Source organism: Aythya ferina (assembly GCF_964211825.1).
Source record: "Aythya ferina genome assembly, chromosome: 20".
Classification (NCBI taxonomy): domain Eukaryota; kingdom Metazoa; phylum Chordata; class Aves; order Anseriformes; family Anatidae; genus Aythya; species Aythya ferina.
This window is the reverse complement of record NC_140318.1, coordinates 10,129,051-10,150,321: the sequence shown is the minus strand read 5'-3', so window position 1 is coordinate 10,150,321 and position 21,271 is coordinate 10,129,051. Positions and strand designations below refer to the sequence as shown.

At 43.1% G+C, this 21,271-nt stretch overlaps 1 protein-coding gene across 3 annotated transcripts in view; it reads left to right on the top strand.

Moving 5' to 3' along the window:
• The window catches only part of PNPLA7 (patatin like domain 7, lysophospholipase), a 127,210-nt gene that overhangs the window by 81,277 nt on the left and 24,662 nt on the right, over positions 1-21,271 (top strand). For all 3 annotated transcript variants that reach the window (XM_084494425.1, XM_084494427.1, XM_084494426.1), the window contains 2 exons: positions 9,879-10,035; positions 17,869-17,985. In XM_084494425.1, the coding sequence (XP_084350551.1) occupies positions 9,879-10,035; positions 17,869-17,985 (274 nt within the window). The remainder of the gene's footprint in view (positions 1-9,878; positions 10,036-17,868; positions 17,986-21,271) is intronic.

The window sequence follows — 21,271 nt, the reverse complement described above, 5'->3', positions numbered from 1 at the left end:
TCTTTGATTTCAAATCCTCTCTCAGAAGAGCTATTGCACACAAAAGAAGAGGTTTGTCAACTGTTTCTGCCATGCTAGCACATATCCTTATTTTTCAACTTAACAGAAATGCACGCAGCTTTGGAATAATTCTCCTTGGTTCATGCAGTGTGCTTCAGGACTGCACTGCATTTTGCAAACAGACTATAGGTAACACTGCTTAAAGTTGTTCTCGGTGGTTTGTAATGGGGCACAGATATCCCCTTTGTTTGTTATCTGTCTCACACTGCTTAAAATTTATAGTAAGCAGAGGGCTGACAGCTTGAAAAAAGTGTAAAAATTATATCATGATTCTTGACAATATTCAAAAACATATCCTAATAAACAACAATAGATTTGATGTAAATTCCTGATAAAATAATTTGTTCTTTATTTTGACCTTGTTGAGAATGGTTCCAAAAAGCACCGACAGCCTCTTTGGTGCTCATGGCATCATGAATTACTGCAGCTACTGAGGGCTCAGTCACTGAAGCAAGGGACGAGCAGTCAGGATTTCACCTTGTGCTTTGTTTCAGCTCCTTTAGCTCCACTGGGCAAATGGCTTAAACACTTGTGTTGTTCTGTAAAATGAGGCTGTTACCAGCTCAGCTTTGGCATCTGTGCAGGTCAACCTTTATAAAATGCTCTGAAGCACTTACATATTAAAGAAGCATAAGCTATTACCACTATGAAATTTGGGGGGTTTTAGGAGAGTGGTGTTCCCACTAAATGTACTTGGATTTATGCTCTTATCTCAGTGAGCTGAATGTGTCTGGGGGATTTTTTTGGAACTTGATATCCAGCCCCATTACTGTGATTAAGTTAACTCTTTATTCCAGTGGGCAGTGGTTTAGGAGTAACCAGGCTGTTGGTAATCCTCTTTGTGTTGTCTGGCTGCAGCGCCAAGATACACCCAACATGTCTGCAAGGGCTGCTGAGATTTGGGAGCACCCTTGCCTGTCTTGATCAGCAAAGAGACCTGCAGTCCTGAGGTAATTCTGGGCAGAGCCCGCTCAGGTGCCCATCCCTGCAGGGTGCTCGCAGAGGTGCTGTGGAAGAGAGGCTCTGAAGTAAAGAGAGAGGCTCCTTGAATCACCGCCTCTGAAACTGTGTCTGTAGGATGTGCCAGGTCCAAATCAGTTTGTGTGTGTTTGTTTTGGTCTCCTGGTGTCCTGGAAAAGTTAATTGCTGGGCATGTGCAGAGCTAGTGTGGATCCAGCACTGTCCTCAAGTCAGCCAGCCAGCTTGGTGGCACGACAGCCGTGCTGGGCTCTGTGCAGCTTTGGCTGAGATCTGTCTCCAGCGTGGTCTCAGCAGTCCTGTACAGAGTCCCTCTGGCACAGGTCGAGTGCTTCTGCACTCAATTCTCACAGCATTTCCTAATTCCTACATAGGCAAGGTAAGCGTGAGGGGCTTTTTTGCAGTTGTGTTTTTGCTTTTCCTTTCCCCTTGATGCAGTCAGGCAGTATCCATGAAATCCATGTTTCATTTCAGATTACTTGCTGGAAATACTGAGATAACGTGTAGGGAATCAGCTTTTTTCAGCTTTTTTTTTTTTTTTTTTTTTTTTTATCACAAGCCTTGAAGAATGTGCACCGTTAGAAGGATCCCATTCCTCTTCCTGGTGCTACTGCTAAACGAAACTGCATTGTCCAAGTTTCTTTCATATTTCTTCTTTCTACTTTTTTAAAGAAAGATTAAAACTACAGTCCAGCATTTGCAGCCTGTTAGTGGCCAGTAACTGTTTATGAAGCAAGATTTTTACAGTATAGAAGTGTCAAAATGTTATGAAAAAGGCTGACTCTGCTTTGTGTCATGAAAAGAGCTGAATGCCTGAAATATCCTTCCACCCGTTCCCTTTCTTCCAAGTAATCCCTTTGTATACCAAGCCAAATCTCAGCCTTCTGACATTTACAAGGGCAGGAAGTTAGCAGCTTCGAGGTTAATCCTTGTGCCCTTTGCATTTGTCAGCCTGCAGCTCTTGCCCTCCTTCAGACACACTTAGCTTACTGCTGTGGTGGATGTGTTTCTGTGGAAGGGAAGCTGTTTGATGACCTGTAATATGCTTGTGTGTCTAGTTAGATATCTGTATCTCAGCACGCAGTAAAGATGTGATTTTTCTTTACTATATCCCTCATTTTAAGCTCGGATAAATATATGAGGGCTTCAGAGCTTGTGATTACTCCTAACGGTTTTTGGAGAAATGACCTGGTGCCCTGTATGTTTGTGCATTTGTAACATGTAGAGCATCCATTGCCATGTACAAATAAACTGGACCCAAAAATTAAGACTGAATTCCAGTGTCAGCCATGCAATTAGGCTCCTGGAGTCCCAGCATTTTTCAAACAGCAGATTTGATTTCAGGGGGATAGCCAGGAGCCGAAGTAGCAGTGAAGAATCTAAACTCTAAAGATAAAATTTTATCTTGGTCTAGGTTTTACTTCTGGTGCTGTTTCTTAAGTCTGAAGGAGAATGATATGGAGTAGAGGATCTTTCTTGGAAACGAAGATGATAACTTACGTTTGGACACCTAAGTTGAGTCTGACCCAGATCAGCCCTAGAGCATATTTTTTGAACAAACAAAATCGAAGTCCTAAAAATAAAGTGATGGGATCTGAGTATTTGCTTTTGCTCAGGAAAACCTCTTGAGACGTGGTTGTGAACTCGCACTGAAGGCTTCAGACTTTGTGTGCAGATGGTTGGTAACACACTGCAGCATAATTGCTCCTAAGAGGCTTTGCTTCGATTTCTTTGGGGATGGTGCACCTCGTGTATTGCTGAGTGCTCGGCCATGTGGTTTATGCATCAGTTACAAATTCTGTCTTAAAGTGCAGTTGGCTTACACATGGGCAGAGCCGCGTGGCTGTGATCAGATTTGAATGCTAATTGCTCAGTGAGTTGTGCAATGCTTGGGTCATCACGTGCACATAAAAGCTGTGTTCATGTGGCTTGGCACCCACGTAATGTTCTTCCCATCTGAAGCACCTATGTAATTGCTCGTTTGCTCCCATTTGCCATGGAGGTAAAGGATTGTAATGGCTTCTATTAAATCCTCCAAGCAGCAGAAACTGAGGAGCCATCTACTTCAAGGTTATGACTGGGGGGGAAAAAAAAAAATAATAATAATTCCAGGTGGTTTATTTGGACTGTCCTGTCCTGACCTCCAGTCTTCAACCCACCAAGCTCATTAATTTCTAGCAGTACTTTGATATACAGATGAAATTAAGCAAGCAGATGGAGGTGTAGTTTTTCTCTCATTACTGGTTTTGTATCTGTGTGATCTGAAACAACCGTGTGCTGTGTTACAAAGCTGCAAGTGGAAGAAATCCTCTTTGAGAGAGCTCTTTCCATGTAGCAGCCTTAACAGTCTGTTGCCAATCGATGGACTTTCAGGAGGATAAAGCCCTAGGATTGCTGTGATTTTAGGAATCTGTATCTAACCTTATCCGGGCAACGAGCTTTTCCCGTTAAGAAAGGACGCTGGAGAAGTTGAGTAAAACCACTCTTAAAAGCACAGCAGTTTTAAGAATTTGTCTGTGCCTGGTGCTGTACTTCCAAATGCTCAGTACAAAGGGTTGGGCAGCTCTTGTGCTGGTTTGTCCTGGCCTCTCCCCTCGCTCCCCTGCAGTGCTCTGCCGGTGCCTCTTGGGTCCCTGGATCTTTCCCTGCCATGTTGCAGCTCCCAGGCGCATGCTCAGAGAGGTTGCTTTGAAATATAAATGACTGTAAGTGGTGGGGGACAGAGCAAGGAGATGTTTGTTTCCCAAATAAATGATTTTTCTTTGTACGTAATTGTATTATTTCTTGGCTCAGAAAAAGAGATGGAATTGCATTTCCCCAAGCAGGGAGTCATTTGGGATGTGTGGTTTTTTCCACGCAGCATCGCCTCGCCTCTCTCTCTCCTCTCGCCTCCTGCACCCACCTACCAGAACGTGCTACCAGCAGGTGTGATCAGAAAACACTAACACTGTTACATGATATACTTCTGTTCCGAATTTCTTTTTTTTTCCCCCTCTCCTCCAGTCCTGTGGCTTAGTCACACTTTCACATCCCAGGGCTAAGTAACCTTACAGCCCCTCCGGAAGGTCTGAGCAACTTCTGCTCGTTTCCTTGTGTGTCAGGCACAAATGTGTTTAAAGTTTGTTCTGACTTTGTTATACAGAGTGCAAACAAGGTCAGGAGTAAAAGGAAACTTTATTTGAATTCTCTCCCGAGAAGGTCATTTCAGTGGGGTTCTGATAAACAGGAGGTGCTTTTCCTGACAAGCATGCGTGCTTAGTGCTGAGTGTGCAGGAGCATTAAGATTAATTTGCAATCCTTATAATATGGCAAAGGGAAAATGGTTCCTTATCTCAGAATTAAGTAGACAGTGGGAATCTGAGAGTAAAGCTAAATGGGAGGATGAAACAAGGCTGTTGCTAATGGCAGGGAAGATGGGAGGAATTGAGGTCTCTGGATCAATATGCCTGTAACTGGGGATGGTTTTAAAATCATCAAAGCTTCCTTCAAGGCAGTTGCTGGGAAGGATCGTGGCGGTAGGCGGATGTTGGGATGAGAACCAGATAATGAGGGGTTATTCTCTCTATTTAGCTTAGAAATGGGGCTTAATTCTTAAACATTGTCCTGAACAGAAACTTCCTCATAAGTGTGTGAGTAGTACAGTAGGAAGAGAAATGGCTCTGGTTTCTGCCACCTCTTTGAGCTGAAAGCTCCATCACTGTAATTCTGGTAAATTTATGATACTGGGAAGCCCCATGGTCAGGAAACCTAGGAAATAACGTTATTGGAAAGGTACAAGTATGATTAGATTTCAGGGCCTTCTTTGTATGTGGTTTGCAGCTTGCAGAAGACTGGAGGTGCCGAATTAGGGATAATTCTGCTCCCATGCAGCATGTGGAAGACATGCTTGACTTCTCAGTCCTCAACTGTGCCACTTAACACGGTGATCAACAACAAAACATATTAAAAAAAACAAACACATTTGTTTCATGCAAAGAGCAAACTTCTCTATCTTAGACATTCATCTGTGCTCTAACAACTGCTCATGAAACGCTTTGGATCAAGGCTGTTACAGTAAGGACAAACTGTTCTTATTTTTATATCTTCGCTTCTTCAGGAGTTTTAAGGTTATGAGGGAGACTTAATTCAGGTTTGTTAGGTTATAGCACAGCTTAGTGTAGTCCCTTTGGCAATTTTCCTGGTCTTCTACCTACTTTGCTACTTAATTACCCCAGGAAGTTGATGGAGCAAGCTGTGTATCCCACCTCAGAGGATCTGTGGTTAGAGAAACAGTAGAGCTCTGCAGCAGCAGTGACCTTAATTCTGCTTTTTCACCAAAAGAAATAGCATCTCTTCAGTGCACTCAGAGATGTCTCCTTCATCCCAATGAGTCTAATAGGAGAAGAGAGAGGTGCTGTGGAGGCTGGGCACCTGAGCTGTGTTTTCCTCTTTCTTTAACCACAGTGGAGGCATGATCAGTCTGCAGCCTTGCAACTCCCATAGTCATGGTCAGAAAACTGTGTCCCCAGTGTGCTCACAGCATCGTGTTTATTCTTCCTGACACTGATGGGCAACAGCCTTTTGATACATTAAATGTGGTTTGTGGGGAAAATATTGGTGTACTGTCTTTGTTCTGTATTAATTGCATTTTCTTCAGCCCTCTGACCTGAGCATGCAGGACAGCATGTATTCCTACTGACAGCTTAATCTGAAATGCCCTGCTACATTTGCTCGCTTTTTCCAGTGGGTCGTATCTAATCTGAGCTCTGGCAGGCACGTGTGGAGCAGACAGATGCACTTCTCTCAGAAGAATTTTTCTTCTATCAGCTGAGCTCTGGCCTCCGTGTATTAGAGCTGCATGCCAGTAACATTTCCCCAGGGGATGAAGGCACGGGCTTGTTTCAGGAGCAGGAATTTTCCTGCCAGACCTGCCAGAAAGACTGTGCTCTCTGACTGCTGGGCTATCTTGCTTGAGGAAGCACGTCTTCGACCCCACAATTCTTCTCCCTGCTTTGTGGTTGTTTATTTATAATTATTGGTAGAAAAGAAGAAATGGTGATTGGAATTTAGGCAGTATGGCACTGCTTTTGAAGGCTTTGCAAGCATGAGTTTGGTAAGTAGTACAGTAAGCAGCACTGGAGGAGAGCTGATGCAGAAAGTAGTCCATAACTTGCCCTGCTCAGATCAGGTTGTGAGGCAGTACCAGGGGGTGAAAGCAGAACGTAGGTCTTATTTCCAGGGTCTGATTTCCAGTTCCTCCTTGAACTGGTTGGTGCCATTGCCACTCTCTCTACAAAGGGCACTGATTAACCAGTCCTGTCCTAAGGGGTGATATATGATGGAAGAGTTTTTGTTAGTATATAGACTCTGTACTTCTCCAGAGCACTGGGCAGATCTTTGGGTTCTGGTATAAATTATTTGGAAGTAGTCATCCATGTTGCTTGTCCTTGGTGCCAGGAGTCCTTGGCACCAAGGACTTGGGGACAGGCATTAATCCTGGCAGGGGAAATGCTCCATCGAGCTGCACTGGCAGGCAGCTTCAGGCAAAGGACAGCTGCATATGCAGCTCCAGCAGCATAACGTGCATCCCCTACCTGGGACGGTCCTTTACTCTTTCTAGATGGACTGTGCTGTTCCTCCTTACATTTGGAGTAAGTGATGCTCAGCTCCGGTAGCAGATTTCCCAGTCCCTCTGATCCACATGAGTGCTCTGGCATTGCTGCACACGTGCAGTACTGCCACAAGCAATCTTCTTTGTCCTGTGCATGCCAAACACTTGTATTATCACATTGCCCTAAACTAGGGCAGATCCCATGTGAAATTGTTCCTGGTGTTTCAAGAAGCACACGATTCCTGTTTTTTCTGCCCAAGCGCCCAGACTGTTAGTGGGGACCTACCCCCTGGCTTCTTGAATTTCTTTTTCTTTTCTCTCCAGCTGTAGTATGAGGGCTGCCCACGCGGGCTGTGCGTGAGGCACCGGCGAGCTGTCAGCGGGATGCGCGCTGCCTGGCAAAGCGCCGGCCCCGGCACACAGCTTCCCTTGGCAGCACGCCCGTGTTTGCACATGCTGTGAGCTGTGAAGAAGTGGCCAAGAACGAACCAACGGCGACAAGTTGTTGAAAAGTTTTGTGTAGCATTGTTGCTGTGGGGTAGTGGGGGCCTAAAGGTGTTAAGAGGGGTAAGAACGTTTAGGAAGTCGCCTTTCAGGAGGCCGTTGGCAGGTGGAGAAATGGAGGGGGTTTGGGCATCCTTGCCTTTCCAGGGGATTTTGGTTTGCACAAATACATTTGGTCATGAAGCTATTGAGGATGCTGGAATTGGAGGAATTGACTTTGTAGTCTTGTGTAAATGAAGCATGATTTAGTCTGGCAGTCGACAGGAGATCCGTTTCAGAGCAAAAGTACTTTCATTCCCATCTTACAGGTCAGTGCCTTGGAATCAGTGTGTCTTTTGGAGATACGTAACTGTTACGTGTTAAGCTGGGAGAATCACATATTGCCACGGCACAGAGGTGATGGTTTGCCAATAGAAGCAATAAGATTTTGTTATTCATTCAAGGACATCATACAGTGAAGTAAAACAAATCCAGAGTGATCACATCAAACCCCTCCTACTTTATGGATGCACAAATGCGTGAATGAAGAAATCCCATTGTGGAAAAGATTAAAGGGAGAGAATCCAGTCTGAAGCTAGTCCTGGCCAGTTTAGAATTGCCCTCCAAGAAGGAAATACTTTATAGTAATTAACATTAATTACTTGATGTTGTAATGATCCACATGATGTAGGCATTCTCTGGAAAGCAGGTCCAATAGCGTAAGGTCTGTTCCTTAGTGAAGTATCAGTATCAGCTAGTTATAACACAGGGACAAGGCAGCAGTAAGTACCAGGCACGAGAAGCAGATTGCAAAAATAGCTGCAATCTACAAACCTATCTGGCTTCTCTGGCACAGATGGAAAAAATACAGTTCTTATGGGATGAAGCGATAGGAAAGTGGTGGAAGGAGAATTCAGAGACAAAAACTAAATGAGCCACTTTTTGCTCTTGGATTACACCAGTGCAGATCTGTCACTGAAGTCATTTACACCAGGATAATTGAGAACCTGTCTCAAAGCTTTTCAGCAGCTGGAGGGGATTTATTTGGATGGAAAGAATGCATTCGGCATAGCTTGGCCAAATGACACCTACAGTGGACTTGGCAGCTGTTAACAAGTATTTATAGGATGTAAACAGCAAGGGGAAAAAGGATGGAAATAGAGCAAACCACGGGGGAGCGGAAAAATGGGATGAAAATGGGGAAAGGAAGTTATTACAGCTGTATGGCTTAAACTGCAGAAACATCCATCTGGGTGGGATGAACTAAGTCGACATGCCTGATATTAATCGAACAAGGCATTTGAAAGTGGAGGCTGTAACTCCACACTGATAAGGGGTAGATCAGCCTCCACTGCTAATTTCTCTGCTTCTGTACTGGCTTTATCAAGGGGACAGGGGTTCCTCTCCCATTAGGGTGTCATCGCTTATAAGGCCCACCGTGCCAGTTCAGATCAAATGTTCCACCTCTGCACTCTTCTGTCTGATGGTGGGTCACAGGGCGCGCTTGAGAACTGAGCGTAGGCAGCAGTTAGCAGCTTCATTGCTTCCTGAACGTGAGGTTGCACCTAGATCTTCATGCTTAGTAGCCCCTGACAGCCCAGGGTCTCTGCTTTCCCAGCCAAACTTAAATCCATTTGTGATTTGACCTTTTTGGTATGCACTTACAGTGGGTTCCCCGCTTTGTGGTACGTATGTCTGCCTGCATCTAGATTCATTTTTTTTCATCAGACTTCCTGGTGGCCCGGTGTCTCCTGGCGGTCGCAATCTTCCCCACTCAAGATTCGAGCCTGGCTTCTTCTCATGTGCAGTCCTTTCCATACCCTGGGCACTTTCTAGTTCTGCAGTGTTCTCTTAGCGAGACGTTGGAGTTTGTTTGCCTTTTTCAGAATGCTGCTGTATTCTGGATTTATGTCCTTAGGTTTTCTGTTTTACTCTGGTTTCTTTTGTTTGTTTTTTGACTTTCCCCTGAAAACTGAGTTAATATTTTTCAGTGAACATTCAGAGCAGTTCCAAATTCAGTGTGAACACAGCTAGTTAGGAGCTCGTTGCTGTATAGGCATTGCTACTTTTGTGTTTTTTTCTTGTCCCGTCAGCCCTGAGGTTCACATGTTTTATCACTCAGCTCCATCATTGCTCTAAGATCCTTCTGCACCTCTTGAAGTTCAGAAAGTTTTTTTTAGTTTTACTGTCCTGAAGGAATTAATATTATCCTCAAATGTTGCCTCTTCATTTACCCCTTTCTGGGTCTGTGTGCTGAACAAAATTCCTACTTTCTGATGACTGCTTGTCTTCTCTTGCTCTGTTTTCCATCTTCAAGTTAATAATTAATCTGTGCAGTGCCCCATCCCATGATCCCAGGCTGGCTGTTTCTTGAAGAATCACTGGAAAAGAATCTTACTGAAAGGTCTCTGAAATCCAGCCATCCTTGACTGCTCGAGAACAGCTCTGGTAGATTTTTGCGTTGCTATCTTAAAGCCATGTTGACCCTTGCACGTCCACTGGTTTCGTTCTTGGCTGTTCTTGTATTGCTGTCTTTCACACTGAAGTCAGACTGGGCGATCTGCGTTTCCTACGATCATCAGGGAGACTTTTTTTGAAAATTTCTACATTCATGACTGCTTTTTCTGGCATTGAATCTTGTTTAGCAATAGATTGGCAGTTCAGCTAATGCACATTCAGGTTCCTTTAGAAGGCAGCATTCATGTGTTTATGCCTTTTCAATGGCTGTTTGTCTGATAATGTCATTTTTCTTCTCTTCTTGTCACAGGGGATGCTCCCAAGTGGGAGTTATCAGAGCGCTGATTGAAGCTGGCATCCCTGTAGATATGATTGGAGGAACATCTATTGGTGCTTTTATGAGTGCCTTGTATGCCGAAGAACGCAGCTACAATCAGATGCGGATCAAAGCTAGGCAGTGGGCAATGGTAAGAATTTGAAATCTTATATTTCTCCTCTCAGGTAGAGTGCAAGAGCTTAAACACGAGCCTTAGTAGGCAGCAATGCACAAGCAGCCATCCAAGGAAAGTGCAGCCATCTGCACTTTTGTATCTGCATGAAAAAAGGGCCCCTGCCTGGCAGAGAAGGAGTGAATTTTGAAAGCTGCTTGCTATGGTGCTGGCAGGCTGCAGGGATGTGAGCTCCTGAGGAGTGCAAAATTTTGCTCTGTACAAACTCCTAGTCCCAGTATGAATGCAGAATGATATTGTTTAAGTGTGTTAGCCTGTGTTTATCTTATTTTTTTACGTGCTGGAATCTGTTTCCTTTCCAACTCTCAACAAATGTTTCTCTTTTGTGTAACTTTCTCTCTTTCGTTCTCACATGCTGTCATTTTTCAGTGGAACTGATTGACAGAGGTAATCCTTCTCTAAACTAAATGCAAAATGTGTAATTCACGTTGTAGCCTGGGAGTTCCAAAGTGCTGGTACTCTGCTGCTGGATAAATTTTTAACTTTAATATCTAATAGTTACAAAACCATATACTCATAGTTAAATCAAGGTTTGGAAGGTTGTTTGAAATACTGACGTCTCTGTATGAATGTGTAGGATGTTGGGGGAAAATTGTACTAGCAGCAGGTTCCACTGGTTAAATGGACTAATGGTGAACATCAGCATCATTTTTGAAGTTTGCTAGTAATAGTATGATTCCAATTTTGTATTGTTTATCTGAAAATCATGCTTTGTTGTGAAAACCACATTGTCATGTTGGCTTCCTTATTGAAAGGCAAACAATGTGGGGATTTTTCTAAACTGGATTGAGCTCTGGGTCTGCTTAGATCTTGAGTTTTAGGGGGAAATAAGAAAGAGGCCATAGTTAGTACATACACACTGCTTATCTTTCCCAGGTGTCTTCTAACCTGCCGTGGCATCAAGGTGAAATCTGCTCTGTGGTTGTCAGACACCCTCTACCCTGCAAGCTAGACAGTCCGTGGCATTAAAACGCATACTGAGGCCCATGCATGCTTGTGCTGTCATGATGAGAAGATAGCTGTGGGAGCCAGGCTGTTTCACCTCTCTGTCACTAGGAGAATGTAGATTTCATGCTTTTTATTTAAGAACTGCCTGTGCCTGGCTGGGTTGAGAAGCACCTGAAATATAAACTGTTTATGATACAGAGCAGTTCACTGAAATCAGAAAGGTGTAGGAGGCTTGAGATTAAGGATATAAAAATAACTTTACTGAAATGTATCTGAGATGCATTTAACCTTTCACTCTCTATTTCTCTCATTGGTCAAATGCTTACAGGAGAGCATCTGAGGAGGGCAAGCATTGTGGCAAGACCTCTCTGCAAGAATTTTCCTAGCCTCCAGCAGTCTGTGGCTCACTGCCGTCTATCAGTTGCACTTGTATTTAATGGTTAGATTGGAGCGATGGAATTTTCCTCTGTGCATTTGTCCAGAGGATTATCTCCTCTTGTTTAACGTGTGAGGTCTGTTCTGAAGATGTGGTGACATACAGTTAGAAATGCTGTTTTCTGGGCTTCTCAGAGAAGGGCTGCTATTGAAGCCGTTTTTGCTGTCTCCATTATTGCAGCTCTTCAACTCACCAGCCTCCTCTGGAATCACAGTTGCTTTTACCAGAAATAGTTAAAGGTGAAAGTAAGAAATTTAATCTATTGATTAACTTTTGAACACAAATCGCAAAGCTTAAAGAAGGTTTCACAAAGGAAAGGGCAGGCTTGCGCCCAGCCTTGTCTGCTCAGGCTGTTCAGGTATTTGTCCCTTGAAATCTGCAAATAAGCAGCTGGAGGAGAGGTTAATTACCGCTGTTAGAGCAAACATTTCTTGTTATTAATGAAGAATGGATTTACTTGACGTTTTTATGATTGTTCTGACAAGCTTGCCAAGTCCACATTCGAACCAGAAATTGTTCAAGGGTCTGAGGACGAAAACAGAAAAGACTGCTCTGTTTGAAGCCCTTTTCCCTGTTAACAGCACACTCTGAAGCCCAGCCCAGCAAAGTGTTTGCATTTTGAATTGAACAAAGCAATGCAAACCCTCTCTCTGAGTTCAGATCACTGCCGATGTACAAAACAGTTCATACAAAGTAGATTTTAAATCTTTTTTAACAGTGGCTATTCTGAGTTATTTTCTGTCGTGTTGCAGCAGCTGCAGGCTGAGCAAGGAGAGGGGCTCCTTTCACTAGGCACTAGCTCTGTAAAAACAGGGCAGATTTGCTTGCAACTTATAGAAAATCCATCCAAAGGGCCAGGTATGAGCAAGGCTGTTTCTCTAACTGATGAGCCGAGCAAATCAACCCCAAATTCCTGGTGTCCTGACGTTACAGGACTGCTCCTCTAGAGCAGCATCCCTGGCAGCAAGGGCTGCTGCAGGAGGTGGCGGCTGTGCAAGAGAGACAGAGGAGCTTGGAGGATGCTTTTGTTAAGCCAACATTATGCAAAAAGGCTCCAGCAGTGCTCCATGCTACAGAAGATGCTGAATGTGCTGCTCTAAAGCCTGTGAGCTTTTGCTGGTGAAGGTTATTGCTGAGTGCTCTTTGTGCAAAACCTCGTAGCCCAGCTTTTTTAGCCTACGGGGGTTTTGAAATATCTCTGTTGTGATGGATTAGGTAACACTGATTTTTCCTTTTTTTTTTCTCTTTTTTTTTTTTTCTTCTTTGGAGCAGTCAAAGTAAATGCTGTTTTTTGTCCTGCAGTCATTTCTCTTCTTGGTATTTTTAGAAATTGGCATCTCTCTAGTAGTACTCTTGGGGCTGAGAGAAGGGAAATTTCTAATGGGATGTGTTTTTCGGATCTAATGAAGCAGCAAAGAAATAAATGACTTTTTTTTTTTTTTTGGTTAAAATACAGAGGTGTACGAAAATCATCAGTCAGTTTAGTTGCTATATAGTGCCTCTTTATTTCTTCTGTACCTGTGTTTAACCAGCAGAACAAAAATTAATCAAAAAAAAAAAAAAAAAAACCTTTCATGTTTTCAGATAGTTGTTTTTAATTGGAGAATGAATATTTCAAAGTATAAATATTTGACGAAGAAATATTCTGGTTTTGGAGGGAATGTGACTATAGGAATCTGTAATTTAAAGCTTCCAATAACAAGAGCTGCATTAAGAATTGCTGGGTAGGCTGCTGCAGCCATTTGCTGTCTCTGATCTGAGTGTGGTTGCATGGCAGCTCAGCTGGGTCCAAGCTGGGGTTTCTGAGCTTGCAGACACAAGGTTCTGCCTCTCTAATGCTGCTCTAGTTCTTCAGCTCTGGGAGATGCTATGAACTGCCTTGGCCAAGAACTTGTGGCTTTATTCTCCTTATGCCATACTAGTTTTTGGCCAGACCAGTGCTGTGAGCTGCCTGTTGCAAGGGTAAGCCCCGCTTTGGGTCAGATCAAGCTGTATCAGTCTGGATCCTGATACTCCTCCTGAACTGTTGCATCTGCTGCTTCAAAGAAGAAAACTGTTCTCTGCTATCCTGGAGTAATGTCCAAGTCCATAACCCTTGTAGGACTCGGTGTAGGCTGAGGATGCCTTGGGGATGCTGTAGGAGTGACAAATGGCTTTGGAGGAGCCTGGGTGATGGCGTGCAACCACCCTCCGTGGCTAAGTAGGGACAGGCACAATGCCCACGTGATGGGAACTGCATGCGGGACTCTTGTGAAAGTCATAGGGAGAGCATAATAAGTAGGTGCAGTGTTTTCTAAATTACATTGCATCCTACACTGTTTTATTTTGTTCATATGCCAGATCCTCCTATATACAACAACAGCTACAAGGAAAGATCCGTGCAAACAAACACAAACTTTGAGATGAGTGGGCAAACGTTGCCATACTCAATTGGCATGAGGAGCAGGCAAGATATTAGGGGAAAAATAACTCCTGACCAGAGGAGATCAGAAAAATAAACTGGTCCCAGTTCCCCAGGTGAACAGAGTTGTGGTTATTGTGGCTTAGCACAGGTTCAGGCACAACTAAATGTAGTACAAGCTAAAGCAGCTTTAAAGAGCACTGTGCATCCTGAAGAAATAAGAAGTTAGTTACATATTTCACTTAAATGAATGAGTGCACTTTGTCTTCCAAATGGGGTTGGTAAGCTACAGCAGAGAGCTTGCTTTGGGTGTCCTCCAGGCTGCTGGTGTTCAGCGTGGGCCTGCATGGTGCTGCACAGCGGTGCGCTGCTCTGAAATGGCCTTTTAAAAACTTTATCAGCTGCTTTAGAAGGTTTTGTTCTGTAGAGTTCTGTGGCTGTAAAAACTAAATCAGATCGCTTTTTCCTTTGTAAGCTAACCAAAGTGTTCCCAGTGACACCTAATGAGAGGACAAGGGGCAGTGGGAGGCAGCTGGAACATAGAAGGTTCTGCGTAAATGAGATGAAACTTTTTTACGGTGAGGGTGACGGAGCGCTGGAACAGGCTGCCCAGGGGGGTTGTGGAGTCTCCTTCTCTGGAGATACTCAAAATGCACCCAGATGTGATCCTGTGTGACCTGATTTAGGTGTTCCTGCTCCAGCAGGGGGATCGGACTGGATGATCTTTAAAGGTCCCTTCCAATCCCTAATATTCGGTGATTCCCTCTGGTTGTCTTACAGATGCAGTTCTGAATTTGAGGCTGTTGACAAAAGACAAAAATATAGGTTGCTTTTTTATATCTTTAAAAAAAAAAAAAAAGTTGTAGCAAGAGGTACATGATGAATCTATTTTCATGTAGTGATAGGTATGACAGTTTATATCTACCATTTTGATCATAACATTTGAGGTGTTGAAATTAACCCCAAATCAAGCATTATTGTCTGTGAAGTTCAGATAAAAGGGTGCACGCAAAATCCAGAAATGTCTGTTGCTTGGAAACATGCAGTTAGGGCACCAAACCGTCCCATTGCTGCCCTGTAGCAGGAGTGTCAACTGGCGATTATGCAGATGGCGTGTTAGCGGTTACTGATTCAGAACATCTCAAAACATATATATTTTTTTCTTTGTCTTTCCTTTACTGGACTCTGAGCTGGCCACGGTTTCTTAAATGCTCCAAGTAATATTTTTTTTCTTCATCTTTTAAATTTCTTAATAGGTCACCTCTAAACCTGAACTTCCACTAGCTGTATTTTCTGTCTTTGGGATAAATCTCTCTCTGTTGGTGTGAGTTACATATTTATTTTGTCTTTTAACTTATTTTTCTTTCTGTGTTCTTTTGCTTGTTTCATTGAAACCTTATAGTTGAACACTAAAGGCACTGAACAAAACTCTCGATTCCAGCTCTACTAGTTTAAAAAAAAAAATCATTTAATCATTTAATCTGTTCTGCTGCTTTTAGTTTTTGCCCTTGCAACAAATTCTCCCATACCCTTGCTGCTTTTTTATACTTGGGGACATTGAAAAGCCTTGGGATTATCCTGGTTTGCAGTGATTTGCAACTGTTCTGCAACAAAGAACAAGATACCAGAGATTACAGCTCAGTTTTCTTTTTGCCATCATGTACATTAGCCCTTGTTCATTTGTTTGTAGGCTTTTACCTTGACCCTCCCTTGCTGAAGTTGCCTTATACCATGGGGTAGCTTTAAAAAGTACTTTTATGGTTGAAACTCTTTTTAGAACAAAAGCTGGTTTGAAGCAGAGCTGTAGAAATGAACGTTCATGAGAAGTTCCAGAAGAACTGCAGAATGCCTGCTCTGCAAAGAGGTGGTAGCGATGCCCCAAGGCTGCGCTTCCCATCGCTGTGCTGTAGGGAGCTGAAGCTGGGTCGGTGTCAGAGATGCCAGCGTTGGCCTTTTCCTGTTGGACAGGAGAGAAGTACAGAGCGGAGCAGAACTGTAGAGGCTCTGGCAGCCTTTCCAAAAGGCAATCTGTAAGTTCATTTGTCTTGGGAGTGGTAGGTGGTAGCAGCTATTCTTGGAAAGCTGAGGGAGACAGTTAGCCATCAGCGTCTGCTATAAGGGCGTCTTTCGGTTATGAGAAAGGAGAATATTAGGAAATAACCATTAATTAGAAGGCTTTTGTTCGTGTACAAGATGACTGCAAGCATTAATTGCAGGGAAAATGTAGAGGCTCAGCATTATAAAGATCATTTGCAGCAAGGATAGCCTGATGTTATGGCGGTGAGTTTCTAGAGACCTTTCTTCAGTATCAAATAATGGAATTTTGGCAGATTCGTCTTTCCCTGAATTATTTTCTTTAAGTACTGTCAGAGACTAAGTCCCTGTTTTAAGTACAAAAATAATTCTGTTTAACTCTGAAGCTGTAGGTAGCATGTACATAGTTAGGCTGGCACGCTGTCCTCTCCCCATCAAAACCTAAAAGGAGGATCTGAATGAAGGTAACGGATTCATAGCTGCCTTTGTGTTGAGGCTTTTAGCTTCTCCTGAATTTTTTGCTTATATACTAGTTTTTAAGGCTGCTTTCTCTTTTGTTCTTGGCCATGTTTTCTCTGGACAGATGCATAATGTATGTCTAAAAGCAGCTGGACATGACAATGTAGGCTAATCCTTTTTTAAATCATTGCTGGAGTAAAGCAAAGGCCAGCTGTTGATCACAGAGCCTTTAATAGATTGCAGTTTAGAGGCTGTCTCATGCTGTTGGTCTCTAGCTGTGCACAATGCCATGTGGTCTGTTAAGCTGTTTGTTAAACTCTAGAGAAATGTGGAGGGATAAAATATTTCATATAAATGTTGCATCCAGTGAAACCTTATTAATTTGCAAAAGTTTTCTTTGTCTTCTATTGCATTTTAACTGTGTATGGTGTAACATATTCAGGCCCCTGATTTTATTAGGGTTTATCAAGCTTTGAGACCAATAGCATAGGTACAGGACTAATAATACAGAGGCTGTAGTGCTGCTTGAATTGTCAACTTAGTTTAGGTATTTTCATCATTTTAGCTTGTAGGTTAGTGCACACATGTAACATCGGAAACAGAGAGGAAAAAAAATCCATGAAAGCTTAATTACAGTATGTGTGTGTTTAGAAAAGAGACGTTTGACAGTGCCTGCCCACTGCTGTGTAATATAATAGTATCTGTGATGCTTTAGGAAACCCAAAGGGATCTGTTTTACCTGGCTGGCGCAGAGTGCCAGGAGCGGTGCCTCCGTGCTGGCTACCAAGCAGCAGGTGAAGAGCACAACAACTCACTTGGGGGATGAAAAATAATTGACACTAATACATAGAAAGTGTGTTTAAAGCTCTTTAAAACGTGACTTAATTAAACTTGCTGCAATGCCAGAAAGTCACTTATATGTTTTAAAAGTGCTTACAGAGGTAGATTAAAGACTGTAAGAAAAACTGTGTGATCCATAAATGAAAAGAGTTGTGCAAGTGTTTACATCAATTCCTGCATTACAGAGTTATGATTTCCTTTCCAGGCAGGTGAATTGCGGGTACATTATGGGAAACTTTAAACATGCTGTGGTTTCAACTCAAAAAGGTGATGAAGAGGGAGATTACTAACCTAGTTCTATTATTAAAAATAAGTAATTAAGTTGTGCCGTCCATGTGCGTTTGTTAAGACCTGGGCCTATGTATACTGCTTTGGAACAAAGTTTGGGTTTATGGCTAGAAGGAAAGAGAAATAAATGTGCTGTCCTACATAGCCTTACTTCAAACTGGCTATGCAATTTGATGCTTTTTATTTGATTTATGACACCACATAGGGAGTCACTGCTTGTGGTTCTTGTAGCTGTATTCCTGTCCCATTGACAACTTTTGTACTGGCAATAGCAATGCTTCCAGCATTTGCTGTGAGATCTGGAACACAACCTCTCTCAGATATGCATGTGAACAACATTAATATGGGGTCTTAAATATATTTACCTTTGACTTTTTTTTTTTAGGTTATGAATTCAGTGTTTAAGACTATTCTGGACTTGACATATCCAATAACCTCTATGTTTTCTGGAGCGGCTTTTAACAATAGCATCAACAACATCTTCAAAGATAAGCAGATAGAGGTAGGTTGTTTACCCACTTTATGTACAGTGGATGACTTCACTGTGTTCTGTTGTAACAAATTTCTTTCTGCCTTTCTTCCATTCTAGTATTATGATAGGGCTGTGGGGTGCTTGAAAATGTTTAAACTGAATGTAATGTTACATGAATATGGGAGGGAGGATATTCTTTCATTTTGGTGGATTTAGAAAAATACAGGTGGAGTAGATTATGTTTAGCTACTTTTGCTCTGTTTGACTAAGGGATCCAATTGTCTGAGAGCAGAAGTTAGAATTGTGTCAGTGAAGTAAAATTGCTGAGATTGTTATATCATTTTCATGCAAGTTGGGTCTAAGAGACACAACCAAAAGGAGGTCTTTAAGAGGGTCCCAATTTTTTATTTTTATTTTTTTTAAGATTGAGTGTTTGTGAACAGCCTATTGAAAACTGAAATAACATCAAAGTTTTCTGTTTTGCATATGGTGACTGTGATCGCTAGATGTATGATATACCTGATCTGATAGCCGCTGTCCTCTGTTCCCCAGCAATAGCAATTTATAAAGTAAAATATCAGTGGTTGTCTTTCTAGATCACCAAGCTTAAAGAAGGTTTGGGTAGTCTCGCAGCCTTACATCATTTGCAGTTTTAGCCACATTATTCCTGTGTTTGGAATCCTTGTGATAAAAGATTCATAAATATATTTAAAATACAGTGATAACTTGCTGCATAATCCAAAACATTCCCTACTTAAATGCAAGGATGAAAGTAAGTGATTAATCATCACATGGGGTTTAAAATAGCATTTTCCTCTGTGGATGGTGCTGGGAACAAGCAGGTTTTAAAGTGATAAGGCCTTCTGAGACTGGAATTATTTTTGTTTTGTTAGCTGGACAACACCAACCACACTTACTCCTTCAGTTGTGTGTATCCCTTCCTGAAACATTCAAGCTTCTATATTTGGTTTCAGCAGTGCCTGATAAGAAAACACGACTGTTGAGTGACTAACACAGCTCCTTTCTCCTTGATTTGGTGTAGTTGGGGAGCTGCCTTTGTGCAAAGCACTGAGACCCGGGCAGTCGGGTAGACTACCCAAGTAGACCCTGGCTTCTCCCAGTTAACTTGGTGTGACTCGTGGAATGGCACAGCATGCTGCAGTGTGAGCTTGCAGGAAAATGCCGAGGAAAGCTTTGAGAAGTGACAGAATGGAGGAAGGTCTCCTCTGACCTTGGGTAGCCCTTTCTTCCCATGGCTTACTGGTTTATGATCGCTGCTGTTGATTTCAGCAGTACCTTGTACTTGCCTTTAAGATGCAGCAGACTTCTTTCCTACACTATGATTTTTATGTAGTGCAGCTGTAATTGTATGATCTATTCTGACCTTCTGGTCACAGGAAGGAAACTTTGTCCATGAGAAATCCAGTTCTGAGGCATACAACAGCATAAGCTGTGTGAGTGCAGGGTGTCACAGGCTAAAACCCTTCAGTCTGTGCCTGAGGATGTCTTTGAGCTGGAAGACTTCCATCAGATAAATAAGGAGAAATGTTGTGTGGCTCTGGAAGGAAGGAGGCATTTACTCTTAATTGCAATTCATACTGTCAGTATGGGTTAGCCAGGCATGTCAGTAGACAGACGGAAACTGAAAGCTGCCCAAGTGTAAAAAGTAACTTATAAAGTGACAAAAGCATTAAGCCTGAAGAAATCTTTTCTAAAAACATTATTTCAGGACATCCCAACTTCAAATTTCTGTTTTTTTTCTCAGCAGTTGTAGTGTTTTTGGAGTAGGGTGGGTAGCAATGATTTCCAGTAAATGGATATAGCAAGGGTTGGTTCCAGCCTTACAAACACAGGTGCTGTTTGGATGCTTGGCAGCTCCTGCTCCATCCTGGCAATATTCCTGTTGAACTTAGCAGAACCTGAGCACTTCTGCCCGTGTGGCTAGGTTGGGGACTGTACAACTGTTAGAAAAGCTAAAAATTAAGAAGAACTGGAACAGATTATCCTTTTTACTTGCCCTGGCTGTGAGGTGTCACTCCTGCACTTCTCATGTGTGCCCTCATCCCTTTTCTGCATCGCAGCTAGGGAGTGTAATCGCTTACGTTGAACTGTTATTTCTGTCATCGAAAGGGAGGTTTCCATTTTCTCCAAAACTTGCTCTCGAACAGCTCTTGTCACGTAGGTGTCTCCAGAATCCTAGCAGTGTTGTTTGTGGGGTAGCCCTGGTTACCAGCAACCCCCGTGATTGCTGCTACAGGTTTCAGCCAAAGGCGCTCCAGGAGAAGAAATCAGCCTACGTGAGTCCTTTAAGGAAAGCACGCAGAAAACCAGGGCAGGGCTCTTGGAAGATATTTCCTGAAAAATACAGTTACTGTTCCTCTGAAACTACCCATCCTAATGGAGGGAGGACAGACTTTACTCCTGATAAGAGCATTTCCTGACATCTGCAGAGAAATGCCATTTGCTCCTTGCCTGCCAGTTACAGAAGCATCATGTCCACCCAGACAACAAGAATTGTCCTTCCGTATAGACACAGAAGCTTCAGTTTGTACCTGGAGAACAACAAGCTTTCTTGCCTCAATTCAGAGCCTTAGCTTTTCAGCTTTTAGCAGATGACACTGCAGTGCTTCCTCTGGGAAGAGCTGGGGGTGCCAGATCAGAGTATGTATCAGAACTGGCACAGGTTGCTCAGAGAGGTTGTGGAGTCTCCTCCTTGGAGATCTTCTAAAGCTACCTGAATGTGGTCCTGGGCACCCTGCTGGAGCAGGGGTTGGACCAGAGGGACGCAGAGGTGCCTTTTAGCCTCAGCCATGCTGCGATCCTGTGATATCCCAGGAGAGCACCAGGAATTTTATCCCTCATGCCAGAAACACAAACTGCTCTTGCAGGCCATCTCAGCTGGAGTTTCTGGTGTGAGAAATCTGAAAAGAAAGCTTTTGTAAATCTTGTTTGGGGCTTGAATAACGTTTTGTCTTGAAAACAAATGATCCTCCCCCTCTGCTCTGCCCTGGTCAGGCCTCACCTGGAGTACTGTGTCCAGTTCCAGGCTCACTAGTACAAAAAAAGACAGGGATCTCCTGGAAAGAGTCCAGCAGAGGGCCACAGAGATGATACGGGGCCTGGAGCATCATCCATAGGAAAAAAGGCTGAGAGACCTGGGTCTGTTCAGCCTGGAGAAAAGAAAATGAAGGGGAATCTCATCAATATGTATAAATACCTGAGGTGTGGGAGACAGAGGGATGTGACCAACCTCTTTTCAGTGTTCTGTGGGGACAGGACAAGGGGCGATGGCCACAAAATGGAGCCCAGGAAGTTC